The sequence below is a fragment of the Coregonus clupeaformis genome, chromosome 23, assembly GCF_020615455.1.
Source record: "Coregonus clupeaformis isolate EN_2021a chromosome 23, ASM2061545v1, whole genome shotgun sequence".
Lineage (NCBI taxonomy): Eukaryota > Metazoa > Chordata > Actinopteri > Salmoniformes > Salmonidae > Coregonus > Coregonus clupeaformis.
The window spans coordinates 608,603-632,752 of record NC_059214.1 but is presented as its reverse complement, the minus strand read 5'-3'; the positions used below and the strand labels follow the sequence as shown (position 1 = coordinate 632,752).

The 24,150-nt window shown below is 42.6% G+C and overlaps 1 protein-coding gene and 1 pseudogene across 1 annotated transcript; both read left to right on the top strand.

The window, feature by feature from the left end:
- LOC121536422 overlaps positions 1–5,876 on the top strand; it is a 10,556-nt pseudogene extending 4,680 nt beyond the window's left edge.
- LOC121536423 lies at positions 5,575–24,150 on the top strand. Its single transcript, XM_041843680.2, has 8 exons — positions 5,575–6,738; positions 7,827–7,967; positions 11,373–11,502; positions 11,898–12,079; positions 12,404–12,552; positions 14,543–14,708; positions 16,048–16,157; positions 21,829–24,150. Exons 2-8 carry the CDS (start codon positions 7,889–7,891, stop codon positions 22,660–22,662), a joined length of 1,650 nt encoding a protein of 549 aa, XP_041699614.1. The 5' UTR covers positions 5,575–6,738; positions 7,827–7,888; the 3' UTR covers positions 22,663–24,150.

Below are 24,150 nucleotides of genomic sequence, written 5' to 3'. Positions count from 1 at the left end.
AAATGACGTAAATGTAAATGTAATGTGTACTGAACCTGTTGCCCGTAATAGAGCGTAGTGCTCTATAATAAACTGTCCAATGGCTTCAATACAGTGACTCCCATCACTGAAAGATAAGTCTCAGGAACTCTGTTTTCCTCTACTATGCCCACAAGCCATTAGAATCGAGTTAAAGACCAGACACTAAATCAGACTGAGGGGGAAAGAACATCGTCAATGATGATGTTATTTTCTACACAGATCATACAACATTATTTCCTGATGATCTTCTGAACTTCCCAATACCTTACTGGTGCGTTTCAGTCTCTTCAAACCATACTTCCTTCAGATTGACAGTATGTCAGACTGATTTGCGATTAGACTATCATAGCCAAATTATGAAGGTAAACATTGGCCGTTGATTACATAACTTGTTTTTAACGTGGTGGGGGTCACGAAAATAATTCACATCAAAATGGGGTTGCGGTACAAAAAAGTTTGTGAACCCCTGGTTTACTGCCAGGGACTGGCAGCAAGTTAATTATTTACTGTACCTTGGCTGGGATATCAATCAATCAATCAATCAATCAATCAAATGTTGTTTATAAAGCCCTTTTTACATCAGCAGATGTCACAAAGTGCTATACAGAAACCCAGCCTAAAACAGCAAGCAATGCAGATGTAGAAGCACGGTGGCTAGGAAAAACTCCCTAGAAAGGCAGAAACCTAGGAAGAAACCTAGAGAGGAACCAGGCTCTGAGGGGTGGCCAGTCCTCTTCTGGCTGTGCCGGGTGGAGATTATAACAGTACATGGCCATTTAAGGCCAGATTTTACAGTGGCAAGCAATGTTCCCTCTAATTTTTTCTCGGCACTGAGCGAATTTCAGGTCTGCTGTTCGCAAACTTGTACATTGTGAAAATTCAGTGCAACTTCCAGCGCACGTTTACTGTGAACACTGTGGCTGGACCCGCTTTAAGTTACAGTTTTAACAGTGGCCATGTAGACTACTGTGGCTATGTGATCATAATGCAGGCCTACCAGAGTGGCCTACCATCAAAAACAATGGAGAAAATGCATCCCAGAACAATTTAACATGGAAATAGCTGTTCTATTATTCAGGCTACAGTAGAAGCCAACGGGTGGTGTTCAATGTAGGCCTACATTCCATGAGGCTTTTGAAAAAAATAATGCAGGGCTTGACATGAACCTGTTTATCCACTTGTCCTTCAGACGAGGAGGTGACTGAACATGTTGTTGTGTTGTTTGATGCAAGAAACCACTTTACAAAATAACATGCTTTATTATTCCCTTACAATTATTACAGAGAATCAGACAAATTATGCTACCCTCTGCCTATTGGCTACTTAGCTTATTCAAGCCTGTCTCAAAATACAACACTGCCCTTTTTAAGACATAAAAAAAAGCTTTTTACCTGACTCGCTTTTCAAAGATGTCTAGGAATATACAGTGGGGAGAACAAGTATTTGATACACTGCCGATTTTGCAGGTTTTCCTACTTACAAAGCATGTAGAGGTCTGTAATTTTTATCATAGGTACACTTCAACTGTGAGAGACGGAATCTAAAACAAAAATCCAGAAAATCACATTGTATGATTTTTAGGTAATTAATTTGCATTTTATTGCATGACATAAGTATTTGATCACCTACCAACCAGTAAGAATTCCGGCTCTCACAGACCTGTTAGTTTTTCTTTAAGAAGCCCTCCTGTTCTCCACTCAGTTCTGCTTTTCTGATGTATCAAATACTTATGTCATGCAATAAAATGCAAATTAATTACCTAAAAATCATACAATGTGATTTTCTGGATTTTTGTTTTAGATTCTGTCTCTCACAGTTGAAGTGTAGCTATGATAAAAAATTACAGACCTCTACATGCTTTGTAAGTAGGAAAACCTGCAAAATCGGCAGTGTATCAAATACTTGTTCTCCCCACTGTACATATTTTGTGCTCTTGTAGGAAGCAATCACTCCCCTATTGCTGACTACAAATGATCTATAACTGGGATAATAACTCACTAACTACCAAAGGATATGAACAAAATGTGCACACGTGGCTACATGCAGCTCTCGCTTTGATCTCAAAACAAGCACATCTACTCACGACCACAGCTGTAAACACAGTCCAGATCAAAGTAAATGGCACAGATCCATGTATGGCAATGGTCTGTTTTGCATATAGGACTACAGCAGCTCTGATTGGTTAATGTCGCACCGGTCTGTGTAAGCTGAGTGGTGTTTGTCAATGCAATAGAATCCTACTCCGATGCGTTCTGCATATAACAAAATCTCTTGCATAGTTTATTTTGTTTTCGGTATGTTGCATTGAAAGTGTTTTAATATTGCGTCGATTCGATCACTATTGCCACAGTAAAAGGGAAACGTTGATAGTGTTAACTAACAGGGAAAACTCTAGATAGTTGAGTGAAGTTCAATCTCGTGCTTCTCTCTGTGGGTTGATACAGTATTTCTTCTGCGTGCAGTCCCGGGGCAGCTGGACGGCAGTGTCGGGCTACTCCGCGCAGCTTAGAGCGAACATTGGCACTGGCAAGTGCATTCATATAGAAGATACCGCCGTAGTCTAAAGCCGGTATGAATGTAGACTGAATGATTTGTTTTCTGCTATTTAACGAAAGACATTCCCTATTCCTCTTAACTAACTCATCTATATGTTTTTTTTTTAAATAGATAGCTTTTCGTCAATCCAGATATTTATAACCAAATCCAAATACCCAGATATTTATAACCAAATCCAGATACCCAGATATTTATAGCACTGGACACCATCAATGTGGGCACCATCCAATGTATATATGCATAAATCATCAGATACATTTCTAATCTTTTTGGAATATATTATGTGCGTAGATAAATACTCTTAAGCCATTATGGAACAGGAAAGACTCCTAAAGCAGTAATGTGGCTACACACAACACTCTGAAGCAGAATAGGTCTTGTTGAGGACTGAAGACCACATTGATTATCAAATTATAATTATTTGGAATCCAAAAGAACTCACTGTACTTTGTCAATAAAGTTATTGAACTAGATCTACTTTGTTATTTTATTTATTAAAAAATGTACCTCCTTATTTCTATTTTAGCAGCGAAGACAACATCAAACCAAAACATCAAACCAACACGACAAATCAGAAGCTGGATCTGAAGTACCCCAAAGAACGAGCCATATTATATGTTCAGGCTTCCCACAAACGCTTAGTGTCGCCATGTGTCAACATCAACTTCACCCCCTTCACAAAGAGTACGTCTGCTGGTCATTTTGTCTTGCTAATAGGCAGATGATGATACTTCTGCTAGGGTTTTTTAACCAGGTGTTTGCGCCATGTGAGTGCCATTATTTACATTAGCCAAGTTGACATCTCACAACACAATCTAGGCATGTATTTGGGCGTGAACGTGTCTGTTTTATAATGTTTTTGTAAAAACAAAAATACAAAATAAAAAGTGAAATGATGCTACAGTACCATTTTGTCTTCCACAGCTCGTATTGGTCCTCCAACATTTTCTTTGGATGGATGTGGCAGTTGCCTGGTAATCAACATCACACTGCCTGAGATGAGAACCATTAAAGATGTCTATGGGAGCACCCTATCCTTTAGCATCTTCTGGAAGAAAGCAGGAGAGATGCAGGTAAAAACAAGAGTACCTATCCTTTCCCTGTCTTCATTGTAGTGTCAAATTGTACTTGTTTTTTTGTTTGTTTTTTTACAAATGATGACAATGTGGACTATTTAATCTAAATGAATACTCTTTCATCATATTCATTTTCAGTTTCAAGAGACCCTTATAACTCATTCAAGTTATGTGCTGGAGAACTTGAAGGTGGGCGTAGAGTACTGTGTGAAGGTGGAACCGAAGATCACCACCAACAAAAACACAATGATTTCTGAGTTGAAGTGTGCTCACACCAGTGTGAAGCCCAACAGAGGTGAATATTGTCTATAGATCTGTTAGTCAATGCTTCATCCTCACTTTTACCATGCCAGATATTAGGTCGTGTGTTGTTGGCATCATGTTACTATGTAGATATTGCATGGCGCTCTTATGCTATCATGGTTATTCTGTCCATTCAGTGCACCTTGGACCGGGGTATAACGATGTCTTCTCCCTCCCCCCAGTCCCTGCTGTTGTAGCTTGGGTGTCGGTTCTCATTGTGAGTGGGGTCGGCCTGACGGTTCTCATGTTTGGCCTGTTCTACACGGGGTTCCTGTGCAAGTTGAAGACCCACCTGCCTAGAGCACTGGTGAGAAATGGATCTATCTTGTAGCTAACCACACCCCACACTCTCACTCATTTTTGTTCAATTCAATTCAAAGGGCTTTAGTGGCATGGGAAACATATGTTTACATTGCCAAACCCATCTCTCTCACAACTCTCTCGCTGTTCGTCTGTGATATTATTTGTTTGTCTTTGCCGTTGTTTCAATGTTGATCTGTTGGTCCAGGATGTGAATTTGTGGAGCTTAAGAAATGCAAAGCCAAAGTAAATTCCTGTAAAAGCCAAATAAGATTCACTTCAACTCTTTCATGCCCTGTAGTCCACATAAAGTGAAATCGGCATCAGGCAGTGACATCACTGTGACTTTCTCCGTGTCTAACACAGCCTCTCTCTCCTCCCTCTCTCCATGCAGACTGCCCTGGTTGAGGGCTACTTCGTCACCCCAGAGAGAATAGTTCCTGACCTGGTCTCGATATCCTCTGAGCCAGAGGAACAAGGGAAGACCTTCGGACCAAAAACACACCACAACAGAGAGAACACAAACCAAGAAGGGGAGGAGGAGGAGGAGGAGGAGGAGGAGGAGGAGGAGGAGGAGGAGGAGGGAAATGATTTATACATGGACCGCACCGCGGGGCTCTCCTCTGATAGCAGCTCTAGCACCACACAGTCCCAGGATGCATCAGGGGCCAATGTGGCCCTTCTTAACGCAGCAGGGCATTCTGGGGGGTTGAGTTCTGAGGCAGCTGCTGAGGAGGATGAGGAAGCTCCAGTGGGTGTGGTGGTGCTTGGAGGTCAGGGTCAGAGAGAGGTCAAAGGTGAACTAGCTAAGGTCATTTACAGCCTAGATGTAGACCAACCCAGACCTCTGGGACTTGTAGGGTTGGGTGGAAAGGAGGAGGAGGAGAAGGAGGAGGAGGAGGAGGAGGAGGAGGAGGAGACCTCTGGTAACGTCAATCTGTTCTCTGTGACTCTGGGGGCTTTAAAGAGGGAGGAGGAGGATGAGACAGATGTTTTATTAGGCTGTTCCAAACAGGAGCAGAAGCCTCTACTTCCCATAGACTCCTTACAGAGGATATTAGGACAGGACAGCATGAGATCACAGGGTGAGATACAGGAAGATACAGGGCTAGTACTGACACCGCCGCAGACAGACTGCACACACACACACTCTGGATATTCAGTTAGACGTGCTGCCAGCTGCACAGGGGCATTCTCTGACTGACTTCCTGGTAACGCACACTGGCACTGCGCAGTCTCACAATGAGACAGAGGAGGAGGAAGATTTCTCAGGGTACATGGGACGTTGATCTGTGTGTGTGTGTGTGTGTGTGTTTGTGTGTGTGTGTGTGCACGTGTGTGCACGCGCAGTGTAGGCCTACAGTGTAAGTGTGTCTTAGCCGATAATTGCACAGATATTCCACTTGGTTGGATATGCCATCTATCACATACATTCCTTCCCAAATATTGCCTTCTGTTGAGAATGTGTATGTAAAACAGTGGTATTCAAACTTTCTCCCCATCCCCACCCAAAATCTAATGACACAGCCTTAAAATGTGTCAATTTCAACATCAACAAATAACATTCAATTATTACATTTTCTAAATAAAAATAAACCAATAAATACATTTACTCAATAACGTTAGATTTTTTTTAATGATATTTCTCAAAAACGCTTGTGTGTTGTCCCAAACAATAGTCTGTACTCTTATTTTGTGTTTTTTTTATTTTTTATTTTAGTTACTTGAAGACCTTAATGCGGTTCCCCCACCCCGACTTTGAATACCACTGATGTAAAATAATAAGTCCCCTAAAATGCCATTCACATGTTTTTGTATGTCAGTTTCATTCATTGTAATGTAAGTGCGAATTCATGAAAGAAGAATTAAGAGCTCAATGATCAAGTCTTGACACGGTTTTGGTGTATAATGTGTTTTTTTAGGCTAGTGTTTCTAAAAGTTATTCTGTGGGAAATTCCTTGATACCGCGAGACCATTATGTCATATTAAAGTACTCTGCTCTCTAAAAAAACGAAATGCTTAATCTGAAACAATGTCCTCTAGGTAAAGCCAATCCGTTCGTATAGAAATCTGTGGTTGGTTGCTCTACACGCCGACGTCATTTCCAGTAGCGCGCTGTTATGCGGCGTTGACAACAACTGGGAACGGGGGAAAATACTAGGTCAAATCACGACGTCAGTGATCTTCAGGTGGGAAAGACGGATCTCTCGAAAGAGGCCGGAGTTCCCGAGTTGGATGACCGTTCAAAACGATTTTTCCCAGTCGGAGCTAGTTTTTTTTTCGATTTCCCATTTCGTTTGAACGCTCAGAAGTCGGAGATGTCCGAGTTCCCATTTGTTTTGAACGCGGCAAAAAAAACTTTGGCATTACTACAAGCTGGCAGCAGTTGCGGAAAGCATCTTCAATTGTGGCGGAGGACTGACTCGTCTTGTTTTTAACTTTCTGTTGCCAACCAGGCAGAAAATGTGAACATCTAATATCGGTAGCTATGTTTTATTGTTATTGCATTATGCCTGGCGTTATCAAAGGATAGCTACTGTTTGGCCTTGGCTTTGTTAGCGAGAAGCTAACGGAGTCATGGTATTAGGGGTACAGTCAGCTAACTTGTGTTGCTAGCGGTTATCGTGTTTTGTTCTAACTATCTCTGTTGCACACTTGTTTTTGATCCGGCGGACTCACTAAACACAAAGGATTCGTTTGTAAGTTATGTGCGAGTGTTGGAGTGTTCCCCTGGCTATCCGTCAATGAATAAAAAAACAACACTGTGCGGTCTGGTTTGCTTAATATAAGCAATTTGAAATGATTTATACTTTTTAACTTTTGATACTTAAGTATATTTTTGCAATTTACATTTACTTTTGATACTGAAGTATATTTAAAACCAAATACATTTAGACTTTTACTCAAGTAGTATTTTACTGGGTCACTTTCACTTTTACTTGAGGGATGTAGCGCAGTTGATAGAGCATGGCGTTTGCAACGCCAGGGTTGTGGGTTCGATTCCCACGGGGGCCAGTATAAAAAAAATATAAAATATGTATTCACTAACTGTAAGTCGCTCTGGATAAGAGCGTCTGCTAAATGACTAAAAATGTAAATGTAAATGTAAACTTGAGTCATGTTCTATTAAGGTATCTAAGTATGACAATTGGGTACTTTTTCCACCACTGCTAATTGGCCACCTGAAACGAGAATTAGTGATATCAACTAGTTATGCCACCTAGCTATAGAGGTTTCCGTTTACATTATCACAAAGCAGCACATTTCTGTAAAAAATAATTATAAGGAAAAGTAACACATTCTCTGACACCATCCCAGGTTGCAATAGCCTAATGTAGCTTGCCAAATTAGGCCGTTTTTCCCTTCATCTTTCCACAATTCCAGCACAATGTTGGTTTGAGTTGTGTGAAAGAAAGTGCTCCTCAAATTATGAATCCCAGTCCCCCCCTCAATCGCATAAGTATGAACACTGTTTGACAGCACATGCACAACTCAATCGTCGGATCCTTTGAACCAAGTGAACAAACGCCACACCCAAAGAGACCCATGCAGCCTATCCTGTCCTTTCAGCTAGAAGAGGATGGACGTGAAAGCTGCTGCACAGTGGAGTCAAGGTGGAGGATGGAAGAGTCATGACCACTGAGTGTTGTGGCAATGGTGTCATGACTCCAGTGATATGGCTGGTTGCCTGGTTACTACAGGCACATTCAGGTGAGACATTTTGCATAGCTTGTCCTCCCTCTGCCTCTTGTATGGTATATGTTCCACGGGAACGTTATGGCTTCACGATTGTAGTCATCATTACTGTATTTCTGAGGGGTAATACTTAAAGTAACTGTCCAGTGGGATTTCTTTTGAAATAATGACCTATAATGAATTACAATATGAGTGAAATATTTTTTATTCCTAAAGATGCTAATTTAAGTATGTTAAAAAGCAGCTTTCCTGTGTTTGAATGGTTGGCCGTACCCCAGCAACAATATGGTGTGGGTGTGGCTTATACTTTAAGTTACTTTGAGCAGTAAGGCCTGAGTGGGTGTGGTCTATTTAAGCAGTAAGGCCTGAGTGGGTGTGGTCTATTTAAGAAATAAGGCCTGAGTGGGTGTGGTCTATTTAAGCAATAACGCCTGAGTGGGTGTGGTCTATTTAAGCAAAACGGCCTGAGTGGGTGTGGTCTATTTAAGCAATAAGGCCTGAGTGGGTGTGGTCTATTTAAGCAATAAGGCCTGAGTGGGTGTGGTCTATTTAAGCAATAAGGCCTGCGTGGGTGTGGTCTATTTAAGCAATAAGGCCTGCGTGGGTGTGGTCTATTTAAGCAATAAGGCCTGAGTGGGTGTGGTCTATTTAAGCAATAAGGCCTGAGTGGGTGTGGTCTATTTAAGCAATAAGGCCTGCGTGGGTGTGGTCTATTTAAGCAATAAGGCCTGCGTGGGTGTGGTCTATTTAAGCAATAAGGCCTAAGTGGGTGTGGTCTATTTAAGCAGTAAGGCCTGAGTGGGTGTGGTCTATTTAAGCAATAAGGCCTGCGTGGGTGTGGTCTATTTAAGCAATAAGGCCTGCGTGGGTGTGGTCTATTTAAGCAGTAAGGCCTGAGTGGGTGTGGTCTATTTAAGCAATAAGGCCTGAGTGGGTGTGGTCTATTTAATCAATAAGGCCTGAGTGGGCGTGGTCTATTTAAGCAATAAGGTCTGAGTGGGTGTGGTCTATTTAATCAATAAGGCCTGAGTGGGCGTGGTCTATTTAATCAATAAGGCCTGAGTGGGTGTGGTCTATTTAATCAATAAGGCCTGAGTGGGTGTGGTCTATTTAAGCAGTAAGGCCTGAGTGGGTGTGGTCTATTTATGCAAAACGGCCTGAGTGGGTTTGGTCTATTTAAGCAATAAGGCCTGAGTGGGCGTGGTCTATTTAAGCAGTAAGGCCTGAGTGGGTGTGGTATATTTAAGCAATAAGGCCTGAGTGGGTGTGGTCTATTTAAGCAATAAGGCCTGAGTGGGTGTGGTCTATTTAGGCAATAAGGCCTGAGGGGGTGTGGTCTATTTAAGCAATAAGGCCTGAGTGGGTGTGGTCTATTTAAGCAATAAGGCCTGAGTGGGTGTGGTCTATTTAAGCAGTAAGGCCTGAGTGGGTGTGGTCTATTTATGCAAAACGGCCTGAGTGGGTTTGGTCTATTTAAGCAATAAGGCCTGAGTGGGTGTGGTCTATTTAAGCAATAAGGTCTGAGTGGGTGTGGTCTATTTAAGCAAAATGGCCTGAGTGGGTGTGGTCTATTTAAGCAATAAGGCCTGAGTGGGTGTGGTCTATTTAAGCAATAAGGCCTGAGTGGGTGTGGTCTATTTAAGCAATAAGGTCTGAGTGGGTGTGGTCTATTTAAGCAAAACGGCCTGAGTGGGTGTGGTCTATTTAAGCAATAAGGTCTGAGTGGGTGTGGTCTATTTAAGCAAAATGGCCTGAGTGGGTGTGGTCTATTTAAGCAATAAGGCCTGAGTGGGTGTGGTCTATTTAAGCAATAAGGCCTGAGTGGGTGTGGTCTATTTAAGCAATAAGGTCTGAGTGGGTGTGGTCTATTTAAGCAAAATGGCCTGAGTGGGTGTGGTCTATTTAATCAATAAGGCCTGAGTGGGCGTGGTCTATTTAAGCAATAAGGCCTGAGTGGGTGTGGTCTATTTAAGCAAAACGGCCTGAGTGGGTGTGGTCTATTTAAGCAATAAGGTCTGAGTGGGTGTGGTCTATTTAAGCAAAATGGCCTGAGTGGGTGTGGTCTATTTAAGCAATAAGGCCTGAGTGGGTGTGGTCTATTTAAGCAATAAGGCCTGAGTGGGTGTGGTCTATTTAAGCAATAAGGCCTGAGTGGGTGTGGTATATTTAAGCAATAAGGCCTGAGTGGGTGTGGTCTATTTAATCAGTAATCAATCAATCAATCAATCAATTTTATTTTATATAGCCCTTCTTACATCAGCTAATATCTCGAAGTGCTGTACAGAAACCCAGCCTAAAACCCCAAACAGCTAGTAATGCAGGTGTAGAAGCACGGTGGCTAGGAAAAACTCCCTAGAAAGGCAAAACCTAGGAAGAAACCTAGAGAGGAACCAGGCTATGAGGGGTGGCCAGTCCTCTTCTGGCTGTGCCGGGTGGAGATTATAACAGAACCATGCCAAGATGTTCAAAAATGTTCATAAGTGACAAGCATGGTCAAATAATAATCAGGAATAAATCTCAGTTGGCTTTTCATAGCCGATCATTAGAGTTTAAAACAGCAGGTCTGGGACAGGTCTGGGACCTGAGTGGGTGTGGTCTATTTAAGCAGTAAGGCCTGAGTGGGTGTGGTCTATTTATGCAAAACGGCCTGAGTGGGTTTGGTCTATTTAAGCAATAAGGCCTGAGTGGGTGTGGTCTATTTAAGCAGTAAGGCCTGAGTGGGTGTGGTCTATTTAATTAAAACGGCCTGAGTGGGTGTGGTCTATTTAAGCAAAACGGCCTGAGTGGGTGTGGTATATTTAAGCGATAAGGCCTGAGTGGGTGTGGTCTATTTAAGCAATAAGGCCTGAGGGGGTGTGGTCTATTTAAGCAATAAGGCCTGATTGGGTGTGGTCTATTTAAACAATAAGGCCTGAGTGGGTGTGGTCTATTTAAGCAGTAAGGCCTGAGTGGGTGTGGTCTATTTAAGCAATAAGGCCTGAGTGGGTGTGGTCTATTTAAGCAATAAGGCCTGAGTGGGTGTGGTCTATTTAAGCAATAAGGCCTGAGGGGGTGTGGTCTATTTAAGCAATAAGGCCTGAGTGGGTGTGGTCTATTTAAACAATAAGGCCTGAGGGGGTGTGGTCTATGGCCAATATACCACGGCTAAGGGCTGTTCTAATGCACGAAGCGGAGTGCCTGGATACAGCCCTTATCCGTGGCATATTGGCCATATATCCAAACCCCCGAGATGCCTAACTGCTATTATAAACTGGTTACCAACGTAATTAGAACAGTAAACAAGTGATTTTGTGTCATAGTATGTCGTTGTATACGGTCTGATATACCACAGGTTTTCAGCCAATCAGCATCCAGGACCCAAACTACCTGTTTTGTGTTTTCAAGACACCCTAAATAAAATCTCTCCTCCTTCTTTCTCAGCTATGTGTGATCTGCCTGCTCCAGTGAATGTGACACTCTCCTCCAGCCATTTTGTCCACCTTCTGAAATGGGATCCAGGCCCGGAGTCCCCCGGGGGTGTGTACTACCTGGTCAAGGTTTGCTCTGACGGGTATGTGTGTATGATGCAGGTGTGTCATTCTGTCATCCCAATCTGTCTTCCCTGCATTTGTTCTTTGGGAGATTGAGTACTGTAATCACAACATATTATAAGACCTAGATGGAGATAGACTTGTCAGAACATGACTGGGTGTGTCTTCTTGCATATTAGCTCAATGATACACACACCGTACTTACTACTGTGTAATGTTCGTCCAACAAGCAAACAAATAAGTCAAAGTTAACTCAATAAACTTCTGTTGGTCTTGAACCTCTCTCTCTCTCTCTCTCTCTCTCTCTCTTCTCTCTCTCTCTCTCTCTCTCTCTCTCTCTCTCTCTCTCTCTCTCTCTCTCTCTCTCTCTCTCTCTCTCTCTCTTTTATCCCTGTGTTTTGTTCCCCCTGTACAGAATGGTTGGAGAGCCTTGGGAGGTGGTGGCTGGTTGTGAGCATGTGGAGTTCCCTCTGGAGTGTAACCTAACTAAAGCATTCTCTAGCCGCAATCACATCTACTACAACCAGGTGTTCACTGTGTTGGGGAACCAAGTCTCACTCCCGGCCTACCAAAACGGCTTTAAACCCATCACCGACAGTGAGTGTCAGCATTTCCTCAGTCAAGCCAAAGGAGAGCAGGCCAGTGCTTATCAGGGTTGTGGGGGAAGGAGGGACCGGGGATGGAGTTTGTAAGGTTAACGTTAAAATACTTTGGAGTTGTGTTCAGGAGCACTAGCAGTGCTTGTCAAATAGAACCACTAGTAGGCCTACACATTCTCCATATGTACTCCACACGTTCTCCTACGTTCTCCATACGTTCTCCATTAAAAAAAAAAAATGTTCTCCCCTTTGGATAGACTTTAAAACAGCTTGGTTGCAAAGCAACCACTGAGTGCTGTTTGTCCCTCTGTGTGTCCTGTAGCCCACCTGGATCCACCCGTGGTGAGTGTGAGGGCCTGTGACAGCACTCTGTGTGTGGGCCTGAGGCCTCCTGTGGACGGCCTGCGGGATCTCTACGACAGATTCCACTACAAATTCAACATCAGTAGCAGCACCAGGCTTGGAGCTACGGTGAGGACAGGAAGAGCCAAACCTTTTGAAAATCTAAAACATGCCTAGGGGTTGGGGCTATATGGGTCCATTTGAAATTGAGTGACACATTCACACACAGTATAACGCACACTGCATCATCAGATATGCTTATTATTGCATGACATGTTCTTATTTCAGTGCTAAATATCTCTTCAGTGTGTTCAAGCATGATGCATGGTTTGATTGGTTAAAAAAATATATATATATTTGCCACATGCGCCGAATACAACAGGTGAAATGCTTACTTACAAGCCCTTAACCAACAATGCAGTTTTAAGAATTAAAAAAGAGGTACAAAAATAGATAAGTTAAAAATAAAGCAATGCAAATAGTCCGGGTAGCCATGATTAGCTGTTAAGGAGTCTTATGGCTTGGGGGTAGAAGGTGTTAAGAAGCCTTTTGGACCTAGACTTGGCGCTCCGGTACCGCTTGCCATGCGGTAGCAGAGAGAACAGTCTATGACTAGGGTGGCTGGAGTCTTTGACAATTTTTAAGGCCTTCCTCTGACACCGCCTGGTATAGAGGTCCTGGATGGCAGGAAGCTTGGCCCCAGTGATGTACTGGGCCGTACGCACTACCCTCTGTAGTGCCTTGCGGTCGGAGGCCGAGCAATTGCCATACCAGGCAGTGATGCAACCAGTCAGGATGCTCTCGATGGTGCAGCTGTAGAACTTTTTGAAGTCTCCTGAGGGGGAATAGGCTTTGTCGTGCCCTCTTCACGACTGTCTTGGTGTGTTTGGACCATGATAGTTTGTTGGTGATGTGGACACCAAGGAACTTGAAGCTCTCAACCTGTTCCACTACAGCCCCGTCGATGAGAATGGGGGTGTGCTCAATCCTCTTTTCTTTCCTGTAGTCCACAATCTTCTCCTTTGTCTTGATCACATTGAGGGAGAGGTTGTTATCCTGGCACCACACGGCTAGGTCTCTGACTTCCTCCCTATAGGCTGTCTCATCGTTGTCTGAGATCAGGCCTACCACTGTTGTGTCATCGGCAAACTTAATGATGGTGTTGGAGTCGTGCCTGGCCATGCAGGTGAACAGGGAATACAGGAGGGGACTGAGCACGCACCCCTGAGGGGACTGAGCACGCACCCCTGAGGGGCCCTCGTGTTGAGGATCAGCGTGGCAGATGTGTTGTTACCTACCCTTACCACCTGGGGGCAGCCCGTCAGAAAGTCCAGGATCCAGTTGCAGAGGGAGGTGTTTAGTCCCAGGGTCCTTAGCTTAGTGATGAGCTTTGAGGGCACTACCCTTTAGCTCAATGCGGATGTTGCCTGTAATCCATGGCTTCTGTTTGGGGTATGTACGTACGGTCACTGTAGGGACGACGTCATCGATGCACTTATTGATGATGCGAGTGACTGATGTGGTGTACTCCTCAATGCCATCGGAAGAATCCGGAACATATTCCAGTCTGTGCTTGCAAAACAGTCCTGTAGCTTAGCATCTGCGTCATCTGACCACTTCCTTATTAAACGAGTCACTGGTGCTTCCTGCTTTAGTTTTTGCTTATAAGCAGGAATCAGGAGGATAGAATTATGGTCAGATTTGCCAAATGGAGGGCGAGGGAGAGATTTGAACGCGTCTCTGTGTGTGGAGTAAAGGTGGTCTAGAGTTTTTTTTCCTCTAGTTGCACATTTAACATGCTGGTAGAAATTAGGGTTGAACGGATTTAAGTTTCCCTGCATTAAAGTCCCCGGCCACTAGGAGCGCTGCCTCAGGATGAGCGTTTTCCTGTTTGCTTATGGCCTTATACAGCTCGTTGAGTACAGTTTTAGTGCCAGCATTGGTTTGTGGTGGTAAATAGACAGCTACGAAAAATATGGAGGAAAACTCTCTTGGTAAATAGTGTGGTCTACAGCTTATCATGAGATACTCTACCTCAGGAGAGCAAAACCTTGAGACTTCCTTAATATTAGATTTCGTGCACCAGCTGTTGTTTACAAATATACTGTTGTGTGTCCAGTTCTCTGTGCAGACGGAGTCTCTGAAAGGAGTGATTCTAAAGGACCTGGCTCCAGGCAGAGAGTACTGTGTCTCCGTCAGCATCTTAGACAACCAGGAGATTCGCACAAAGAGCTCTTCCTACAGCCAACCACACTGTGCTTTCACTGCTGCCAAGGAGACCGCAGGTACACTGTGTGTGTGTGTGTGTTTGTGTGTGTGTGTGTGTGTGTGTGCGCGCAAATACAGTGGGGAGAACAAGTATTTGATACACTGCCGATTTTGCAGGTTTTCCTACTTATAAAGCATGTAGAGGTCTGTAATTTTTATCATAGGTACACTTCAACTGTGAGAGACGGAATCTAAAAGAAAAATCCAGAAAATCACATTGTATGATTTTTAAGTAATTAATTAGCATTTTATTGCATGACATAAGTATTTGATCACATACCAACCAGTAAGAATTCCGGCTCTCACAGACCTGTTAGTTTTTCTTTAAGAAGCCCTCCTGTTCTCCACTCATTACCTGTATTAACTGCACCTGTTTGAACTCGTTACCTGTATAAAAGACACCTGTCCACACACTCAATCAAACAGACTCCAACCTCTCCACAATGGCCAAGACCAGAGAGCTGTGTAAGGACATCAGGGATAAAATTGTAGACCTGCACAAGGCTGGGATGGGCTACAGGACAATAGGCAAGCAGCTTGGTGAGAAGGCAACACCTGTTGGCGCAATTATTAGAAAATGGAAGAAGTTCAAGATGACGGTCAATCACCCTCGGTCTGGGGCTCCATGCAAGATCTCACCTCGTGGGGCATCAATGATCATGAGGAAGGTGAGGGATCAGCTCAGAACTACACGGTCAATGACCTGAAGAGAGGGGGCCATGTATCGCAAGGTCTTGGCCAACAACCTCCTTCCCTCAGTAAGAGCATTGAAGATGGGGCGTGGCTGGGTCTTCCAGCATGACAACGACCCGAAACACACAGCCAGGGCAACTAAGGAGTGGCTCCGTAAGAAGCATCTCAAGGTCCTGGAGTGGCCTAGCCAGTCTCCAGACCTGAACCCAATACAAAATCTTTGGAGGGAGCTGAAAGTCCGTATTTCCCAGCGACAGCCCCGAAACCTGAAGGATCTGGAGAAGGTCTGTATGGAGGAGTGGGCCAAAATCCCTGCTGCAGTGTGTGCAAACCTGGTCAAGACCTACAGGAAACGTATGATCTCTATAATTGCAAACAAAGGTTTCTGTACCAAATATTAAGTTCTGCTTTTCTGATGTATCAAATACTTATGTCATGCAATAAAATGCAAATTAATTACTTAAAAATCATACAAGGTGATTTTCTGGATTTTTGTTTTAGATTCCGTCTCTCAAGTGTACCTATGATAAAAATTACAGACCTCTACATGCTTTGTAAGTAGGAAAACCTGCAAAATCGGCAGTGTATCAAATACTTGTTCTCCCCACTGTATGTGTCCATGCTAGTAGTCTTTGCGTCCTGACTGTCTCTCTCTCTCCACAGACACAGAGATCTCAGTGGTTTTGTGTTTGCTTGTGTTGTTTGGGCTGTGTGCTGCCCTACTGGTCCACACTGGATTCATCTGTCTGAGACAACCCCTTCCAGAAGTACTGGTAAGCTATAGACTGATACAGTGATCTATTCCTAGATATCTAGATTTATCCAGCCCTGGTTTCAATCAATCAATCAAATGTATTTTATAAAGCCCTTTTTACATCAGCAGTTGTCACAAAGTACTTTACAGATACCCAGTCTAAAACCCCAAAGAGAAAGCAATGCAGAAACTAGGGAAAAACTCCCTAGAAGGCAGGACGTGATTGGAATACTCGATCAGAAGGGGTCTGGGACAAGGTAGCACTGTCTGACGAGTGTTGGGTAACTCATAGCATAAAGTCACATCACAAACCTTAGCTTTAGCGCTTAGCTTTAGCGCTTGGCTTTAGCGCTTGGCTTTAGCGCTTGGCTTTAGCGCTTAGCTTTAGCGCTTAGCTTTAGCGCTTAGCTTTAGCGCTTGGTAAAAGGTCAACAGGAGGCTCAGACAGTGGAGCCCTGCACAATTATTTTTTAATCTTCAACATAGAAATGCTACTAAAAATAATTTACTGAAACTTGTTACAAGTGATGGAGTCACCAATGATTCACCAAACAATATTTTCAAAGAGGAAGCAAAGTACTTTAAGCACGTTTTCGTTTAGTCTCCTCCATCTCCACTAACCGAATATTATTGTATGGATTTGTTTTCTATTAAAAATGTAAAATTAACAGCTGTACAGAAAGACTCATGTGGAGGAACTTCTTGATGCAATTAAAGCCTTTAAGTCCGGGAAAACTCCAGGGTTGGATGACATACCGGTGGAGGTATACCAAACCTTTTTGATGTACTCAGAGGACCGTTATTAGCACTCCTATAAAAATGGTAGATTATCAGATACTCAACAAGAAGGTCTGATTTCATTATTACTGAAACAGGACCCAAGTGGTAAATATAAAGATCCAGTCCATTTAAAAAGTTGAAGGCCCCTTACACTTCAGTGTTGTGATGCAAAAATCCTAGCAAAATGCATATCGCATAGAATTAAAAAGGTATTGTCGGATAGTATTCATCCTAATCAGACAGGTTTTTTACATGGACGATACATTGGAGATAATATAAGACAAGTACTGGAAACAATAGAACACTATGAAAAATCTGGGAAACCAGGCCTGGTATTCATAGCTGACTTTGAAAAGGCTTTTGATAAAGTACGACTGGAATTTATATATAAATGCCTGGAATATTTCAATTTTGGAGAATCTCTTATAAAATGGGTTAAAGTTATGTATAGTAACCCTATGTGTAAAATAGTAAATAATGGCTACTTCTCAGAAAGTATTAAACTGTAAAGAGGAGTAAAACAAGGTTGTCTATTTATTATGGCCAATCGAAATGTTAGCTATTAAAATCAGATCCAAGAATAATATCAAGGGGTTAGACATGAAAGGGCTTAAAAATATAGGTGTCATTGTACGCTGATGATTCATGCTTTCTTTTAAATCCACAACTTGAATCCCTCCACAGCCTCATAGAGGATCTAGATACTTTTTCTAACGTCTCTGGATTACAACCAAATTATGATAAATGTACTATATTACGTATTGGATCACTAAAAAATACAATTTTTACATTACTGTGTAGTTTATCAATAAAATGGTCTGACGGTGATGTGGACATACTCGGTATACATATCCCGAAAGAAATAAATTATCTTACTACAATACAATTTAATAGAAAGATAGCGAAAATAGATACGATCTTGCTACCATGGAAAGGTAAATAGCTGTCTATTTGTGGAAAAATCCCCCTGATTAACTCTTTAGTCATGTCCCAGTTTACCTATTTGCTTATGGTCTTGCCTACGCCTAGCAACCTGTTTTATAAATTATATGAGGAAAAAATATTCAATTTTATTTGGAACGGCATGCCAGACAAAATTAAACAGGCTCATTTATATAATGAATATGAATTCGGAGGGCAAAAATTATTAAATATTAAAGCATTAGACCTCTCAATAAAGGCTTTAGTCATACAAAAGTTATATTTAAATCCGAACTGGTTCTCTGGCAGATTAGTAACAATGTCTCACCCCGTGTTCTAGAATGGCCTTTTTCCCTTCAGATTTCATATTCAGATTACAACCTCTCACTTTCGGTTATTTGAAAATGAAATAATCTCCAAAATATCACTATTTTTAAAACAAGCTATAGAAAGTTGGTTGCAATTTCAGTTTAATCCACCAGAAAAGACAGAACAAATAATACAACAAATATTGTGGTTAAACTCAAATACACTAATTGATTAAAAATATATTATTTTTCACCACCAAAAAAAATAAGTATAATCTTTGTCAATTATATCATAAATAGGACTGCTGGAGTTATGTCACACATGCAATGACTCCAACCAAATGCTTCCTGTAGTTGTTGATCAGTCTCTCACGTCGTTGTGGAGGAATTTTGGCCCACTCTTCCATGCAAAACTGCTTTAACTCAGTGACGTGTGGGTTTTCAAGCATGAACTGCTCGTTTCAAGTCCTGCCACAACATCTCAATTGGGATTAGGTCTGGACTTTGACTAGGCCATACCAAAACTTCCAATTTGTTGCTTTTTAGCAATTTTCATATAGACTTGATTGTGTGTTTTGGATCATTGTCTTGCTGCATGACCCAGCTGCGCTTCAGCTTCAGCTCACAGACGGATGGTCTGACATTCTCCAGTAGAATTCTCTGATACGGAGCAGAATTCATGGTTCCTTCTATTAAGGCAAGTCGTCCAGGTCCTGAGGCAGCAAAGCATCCCCAAACCATCACACCACCACCTCCATGCTTGACCTTTGGTATGATGTTCTTACTGTGGAATGCAGTGTTTGGTTTTCGCCATTCATAATGGGACCCATCTCGTCCAAAATGTTGACTCAAGTTTGCCAAAAAGCACCTGGATGATCATCAAGACTCTTGGAAGAACGTTCTATGGACAGATGATTCAAAAGTATAACTTTTTGGACGACATGGTTCCAGTAATGCCAGTACTGTGTATATATAGGTTGAAACTGGATGGGCTTCAGAGGTAGATGGGAGGGGTTGATGGTAGCTGAAGGATGGGATTAAAAACAAACAAAAGATAACTTTTGTCAAATGTATATAGTATGTATAAGATGGAAGTAGAAGCCTAAGTGTTGTTGGCTATTAGTTTACTCCAATTAGGGGAGGGGTTGGTAGGGTTAGGGGAAAGAATAAAGGAAAATATATTTAAAAGATATATTTACAAAAAATATATATGGGGGATTGGAAATGATGCACATAATTACATTGATGGAAGTTACAATCTATCTGCACTATTAAAGCTGATCTACCCCCTAAAAAAAAAAACGTTTAAAAGTACGACAGAGGAAACAGGTCACACACACACACACACACACACACACACCACTGTTATACATGTGGTTGTGCTGTGGTCACATAGACCGAAAAGGCACAGTGTTTACCAGACAGCTGCAGCCCCAGCCTCCTGCAATCAGCTTGGTTCAAACAAAAACCCTCATCTTTCTCTCAGTCTGTTTATCGTATACTTTGTACAAAGTGCCACATTTTGTTACGTTACAGCCTTATTCTAAAATGGATTAAATACATTTTTCCCCTCATCAATCTACACACAATACCCCATAATGACAAAGCAAAAAAAAAATTGATACTTAAAAAAAAACAACAGATACCTTATTTACGTAAGTATTCAGACCCTTTGCTATGAGACTCAAAATTTAGCTCCGGTGCATCCTGTTTCCATTGATCATCCTTGAGATGTTTCTACAACTTGATTGGAGTTCACCTGTGGTAAATTCAATTGATTGGACATGATTTTGAAAGGCACACACCTGTCTATATAAGGTCCCACAGTTGACAGTGCATGTCAGAGCAAAAACCAAGCCATGAGGTCGAAGGAATTGTCCGTAGAGCTCCGAGACAGGATTGTGTCAAGGCACAGATCTGGGGAACGGTACCAAAACATTTCTGCAGCATTGAAGGTCCCTAAGAACACAGTGGCCTCCATCATTCTTAAATGGAAGAAGTTTGGAACCACCAAGACTCTTCCTAGAGCTGGCCGCCCGGCCAAACTGAGCAATCTGGGGAGAAGGGCGTTGGTCAGGGAGGTCACCAAGAACCCGATGGTCACTTTGACAGAACTCCAGAGTTCCACTGTGGAGATGGTTGTCCTTCTGGAAAGTTCTCCCATCTCTGCAGCACTCCACCAATCAGGCCTTTATGGTAGAGTGGCCAGACGGAAGCCACTCCTCAGTAAAGGGCACATGACTGCCCGCTTGGAGTTTGCCAAAAGGCACCTAAAGGACTCAGACCATGAGAAACAAGATTCTCTGGTCTGATGAAACCAAGATTGAACTCTTTGGCCTGAATGCCAAGTGTCATGCCTGGAGGAAACCTGGCACCATCCCTATGGTGAAGCATGGTGGTGGCAGCATCATGCTGTGGGGATGTTTTTAGCGGCAGGGACTGGGAGACTAGTCAGGACCAAGGGAAATATGAACAGAGCAAAGTACAGAGAGAACCTGCTCTAGAGCACTCAGGACCTCAGACTGGGGCGAAGGTTTACCTTCCAACAGGACAACGACCCTAAGCACACAGCCAAGTCTCTGAATGTCCTCGGATGGCCCGGACTTGAACCCAATCGAACATCTCTGGCGAGACCTGAAAATAGCTGTGCAGTGACGCTCCCCATCCAACCTGACAGAGCTTGAGAGGATCTGCAGAGAAGAATGGGAGAAACTCCCCAAATACAGGTGTGCCAAGCTTGTAGCGTCATACCCTTAGAAGACTCAAGGATGTAACCGCTGCCAAAGGTGCTTCAACAAAGTACTGAGTAAATGGTCAGAATACTTATGTAAATGTAATATTTGTCATACAGGGAAGGGATTTAAACCGGCAGGTAGCTTAGTGGGTAAGAGCGTTGTGCCAGCAACCGAAAGGTCGCTGGTTCTAATCCCCGAGCCGACTAGGTGAAAAATCTGTCGATGTGCCCTTAAGCAAGGCACTTAACCCTAATTGCTCATGTAAGTCGCTCTGGATAAGAGCGTCTGCTAAATATGTAAAATGTAATGAATTAACATGAATGTGTCATACAGGGAAGGGATTTAAACCACATAGCTGAATTAACATGAATGTGTCATACAGGGAAGGGATTTAAACCACATAAACCATGGAGTGATTTATGCTGCATTCAAAACAACTGGGAACTCTGAAAATACCGAGCTCGGACTGGGAAAAATAGAATTGAATGGTCATCCAACATGATTTTACATCGTATTTTTCCGAATTCCCAGTTGTTTTGAACGCAGCATTAAACCACAGCTGAATTAACATGAACGTGTCGTACAGGGGATGGGGGAGTCTGATTTAAACCACAGCTGAATTAACATGTCATACAGGGAAGGGGGAGTCTAAGCTAACACTCTGCTAATGAAAGCTAGGTTGTTTCCCAACCGCTCACGATTTGATCTGTTCTATCATGAAGCGTCGACCACAGCAGTGCTTTAGTGTTGATGAGGTGACTTTAGTCACAGGCTCACACATGGTGTCAAAAGAGGTGCAGCGCTCTATTGATTTAAGACTGTGTTTTTATCAACGTATTACATTTGTTAAACTTTGACATTTCGGGTGGACATATTCTTATTCTGTGATAAGTGTCTGACTACACATCTCCTAACCTCACAGATGATCTGTGTCTCTTCTCTGCAGAGCTCAATACAACACAAGGAGGAGAACTTACATCCAGTGCCATATGATGAGGAACGATGTCTCTCAGGGCATGTAGTGCCACCATCGCCCCCTTCAGGAAGCACTGGGAAGGACGGAGCGAGTGATGAAGAAGGTGAGGGCGAGACGGAGGGGGAGAGAAGCAGTGGGGGAGGACAAGGATACAAGACACGAGGGATCACTGCCGATCTGACCTCTCGTAACCCCCTCTCCTCCTCCTCCTCCTCCTCTTCCTCTAGAACAGAGGTGTTCCTACACCCCTATCCAAAAGCACACTTCTCGGCATATCCCACTGCCACATCCACAGACACTCAGACCACTGCTGAGACAGAGTCCAACCGTCCTCACGTTCCTGTCTTCATAACCAGCGACCAACAGCCTACATCTCTGCACAGGCCTGACCGCCTCTCAATGTCCCTATCAAACAACCATCCACTGTCTAAACCCTCACAAACCAGTCAGCTTCCAGAGTCAGCTTGGTGTGCCTCACGGGGACAGGTCTTGAGCTTCAGTCTCTCCTCAGAGAGAGACACAGGGAATGTAGAGGGATTACATCCAGGGGAGGAGGAGGAGGAGGAGGGGAGCTGCCTGGATGTTAACCTGCTGTCTGTAACCCTAAGTAGGCATGAGGAGATGATGGAACCAGAACATCTCTCTGTGGGGGAGCCCCCCGAGCCCACCACTCCCTTCCTGCCCTCTGACACCAAGTGTTGGGCCCCAGAGCCTGTCACAACACAGACACACACTGCTACCTCTGAGGTTGAGGAAGAGGAGGAAGAGGAAGAGGAGGAGGATTCTGGTTACATGAGGCGATGAGAGAAGTCATTTGTTACACAATTAACCAACTATCCAACTATCCGTTCCATTTTTGAGAGTTTTTTAAATGTATTAATGAAAGCCATATGGTGCTGACTAGTGGGCATTCACTGTACTCTTCTGGCCTAAATATCACATAGTCTTCCCAAGGTAGACTGAAGTGGCTTCCTCTCCTTGTCCCTATTCCTTTATCTGCACTAAAGTAAAAAAAAATAACTGTTTATCTCTCCACCATATTCCTTTTCCTGTATTTTCAAACCAGTTCAAATTTAAAAGAGCCAATGGATTTGCTGGCTACCCAAACTCCTTGTTCCGGCCATACGCTATGCCACACCCCCGGACGTTAGTTTCTTCTCCGCAACGAGTCTGGATCTGAGTACCTCCCCGACGATTTCTAGAATGCAAAACACATTCTAACCTTTCTGATTGGTCCCAGAAACCGATGGGTTGGGCCAGTCAGAACACACGTGGGTAAAGCGGTATTTAGAAAAATGTGTAATTGGCTTGATGCTCTGATTGGTTAGAGATTATCCAATCGCTGATGACTTTGTTTTGTACAACACCCCCCATTTTGATGTCACCACAAATGACTTCAGTCTCAGACTGAAGTATGTAGCGAACGATAGAACAGCGGAAGAATTCAGTTTCAGTCGTCAGGCAACCAATAGTACTGATATGGACTATACTAAATGATTACATAAAGTATTCAGACAAATATAATTATGTTTTTTACATCATGAAATTGTTAAAGTAGATATGACCTCTATCTAGTTCTCAAGAGGTTGTGCTAAGTTGCTAACTTGAATGCGAGGGCCATTATCAAAAGTTACATTAGGTTTACAAGTACTTTGGGGTTATATATTATCGATGTTCACAGACAGCAATAGAACTGCTGGCTAATATTAATGAGCAAATGTCGATGGGCGTCATTGATCAAGCTATACAATACAGTATTCTGTACTTATTCACAAGTTTAAAGGTCAACATACTTTTTAGTGTTTATGCGATCGTCGTAGTAACCTTCTTTACTTGCTTTTTGCTATACTGTAGAAAACATTTAATCAAACTTACATATTCAGGAAAAAGTAGTCATTTTGAAGAGTGTTTTATACATGTTTGGTAATCAATGCAAAAATAGATTCTGTTTATTGGTAAAATAAATGTAATATTTGTTAACGCCAAGGGTACAATGAATAATACAAACATTTTGTAATGAATCTTGTAATTTTTTTAATGTAATAAAATATTTTTCTATACAATCTTAAAATGTGTTGTATCGTTTGTTATGAACACAGTTCAGAAACTATTCAGTACAACATTAGAAGCTTCATGTTCATGACAGATATGTATACTGTATCCTTCAGACCACAGAAACACAACTAATACAGCATACACTTCAAACATTCACAAATATTATATCAAAATGGACATCAAAGAAATACACTGAGTGAACAAAACATTAAGAACACCGTCCTAATATTGACTTGC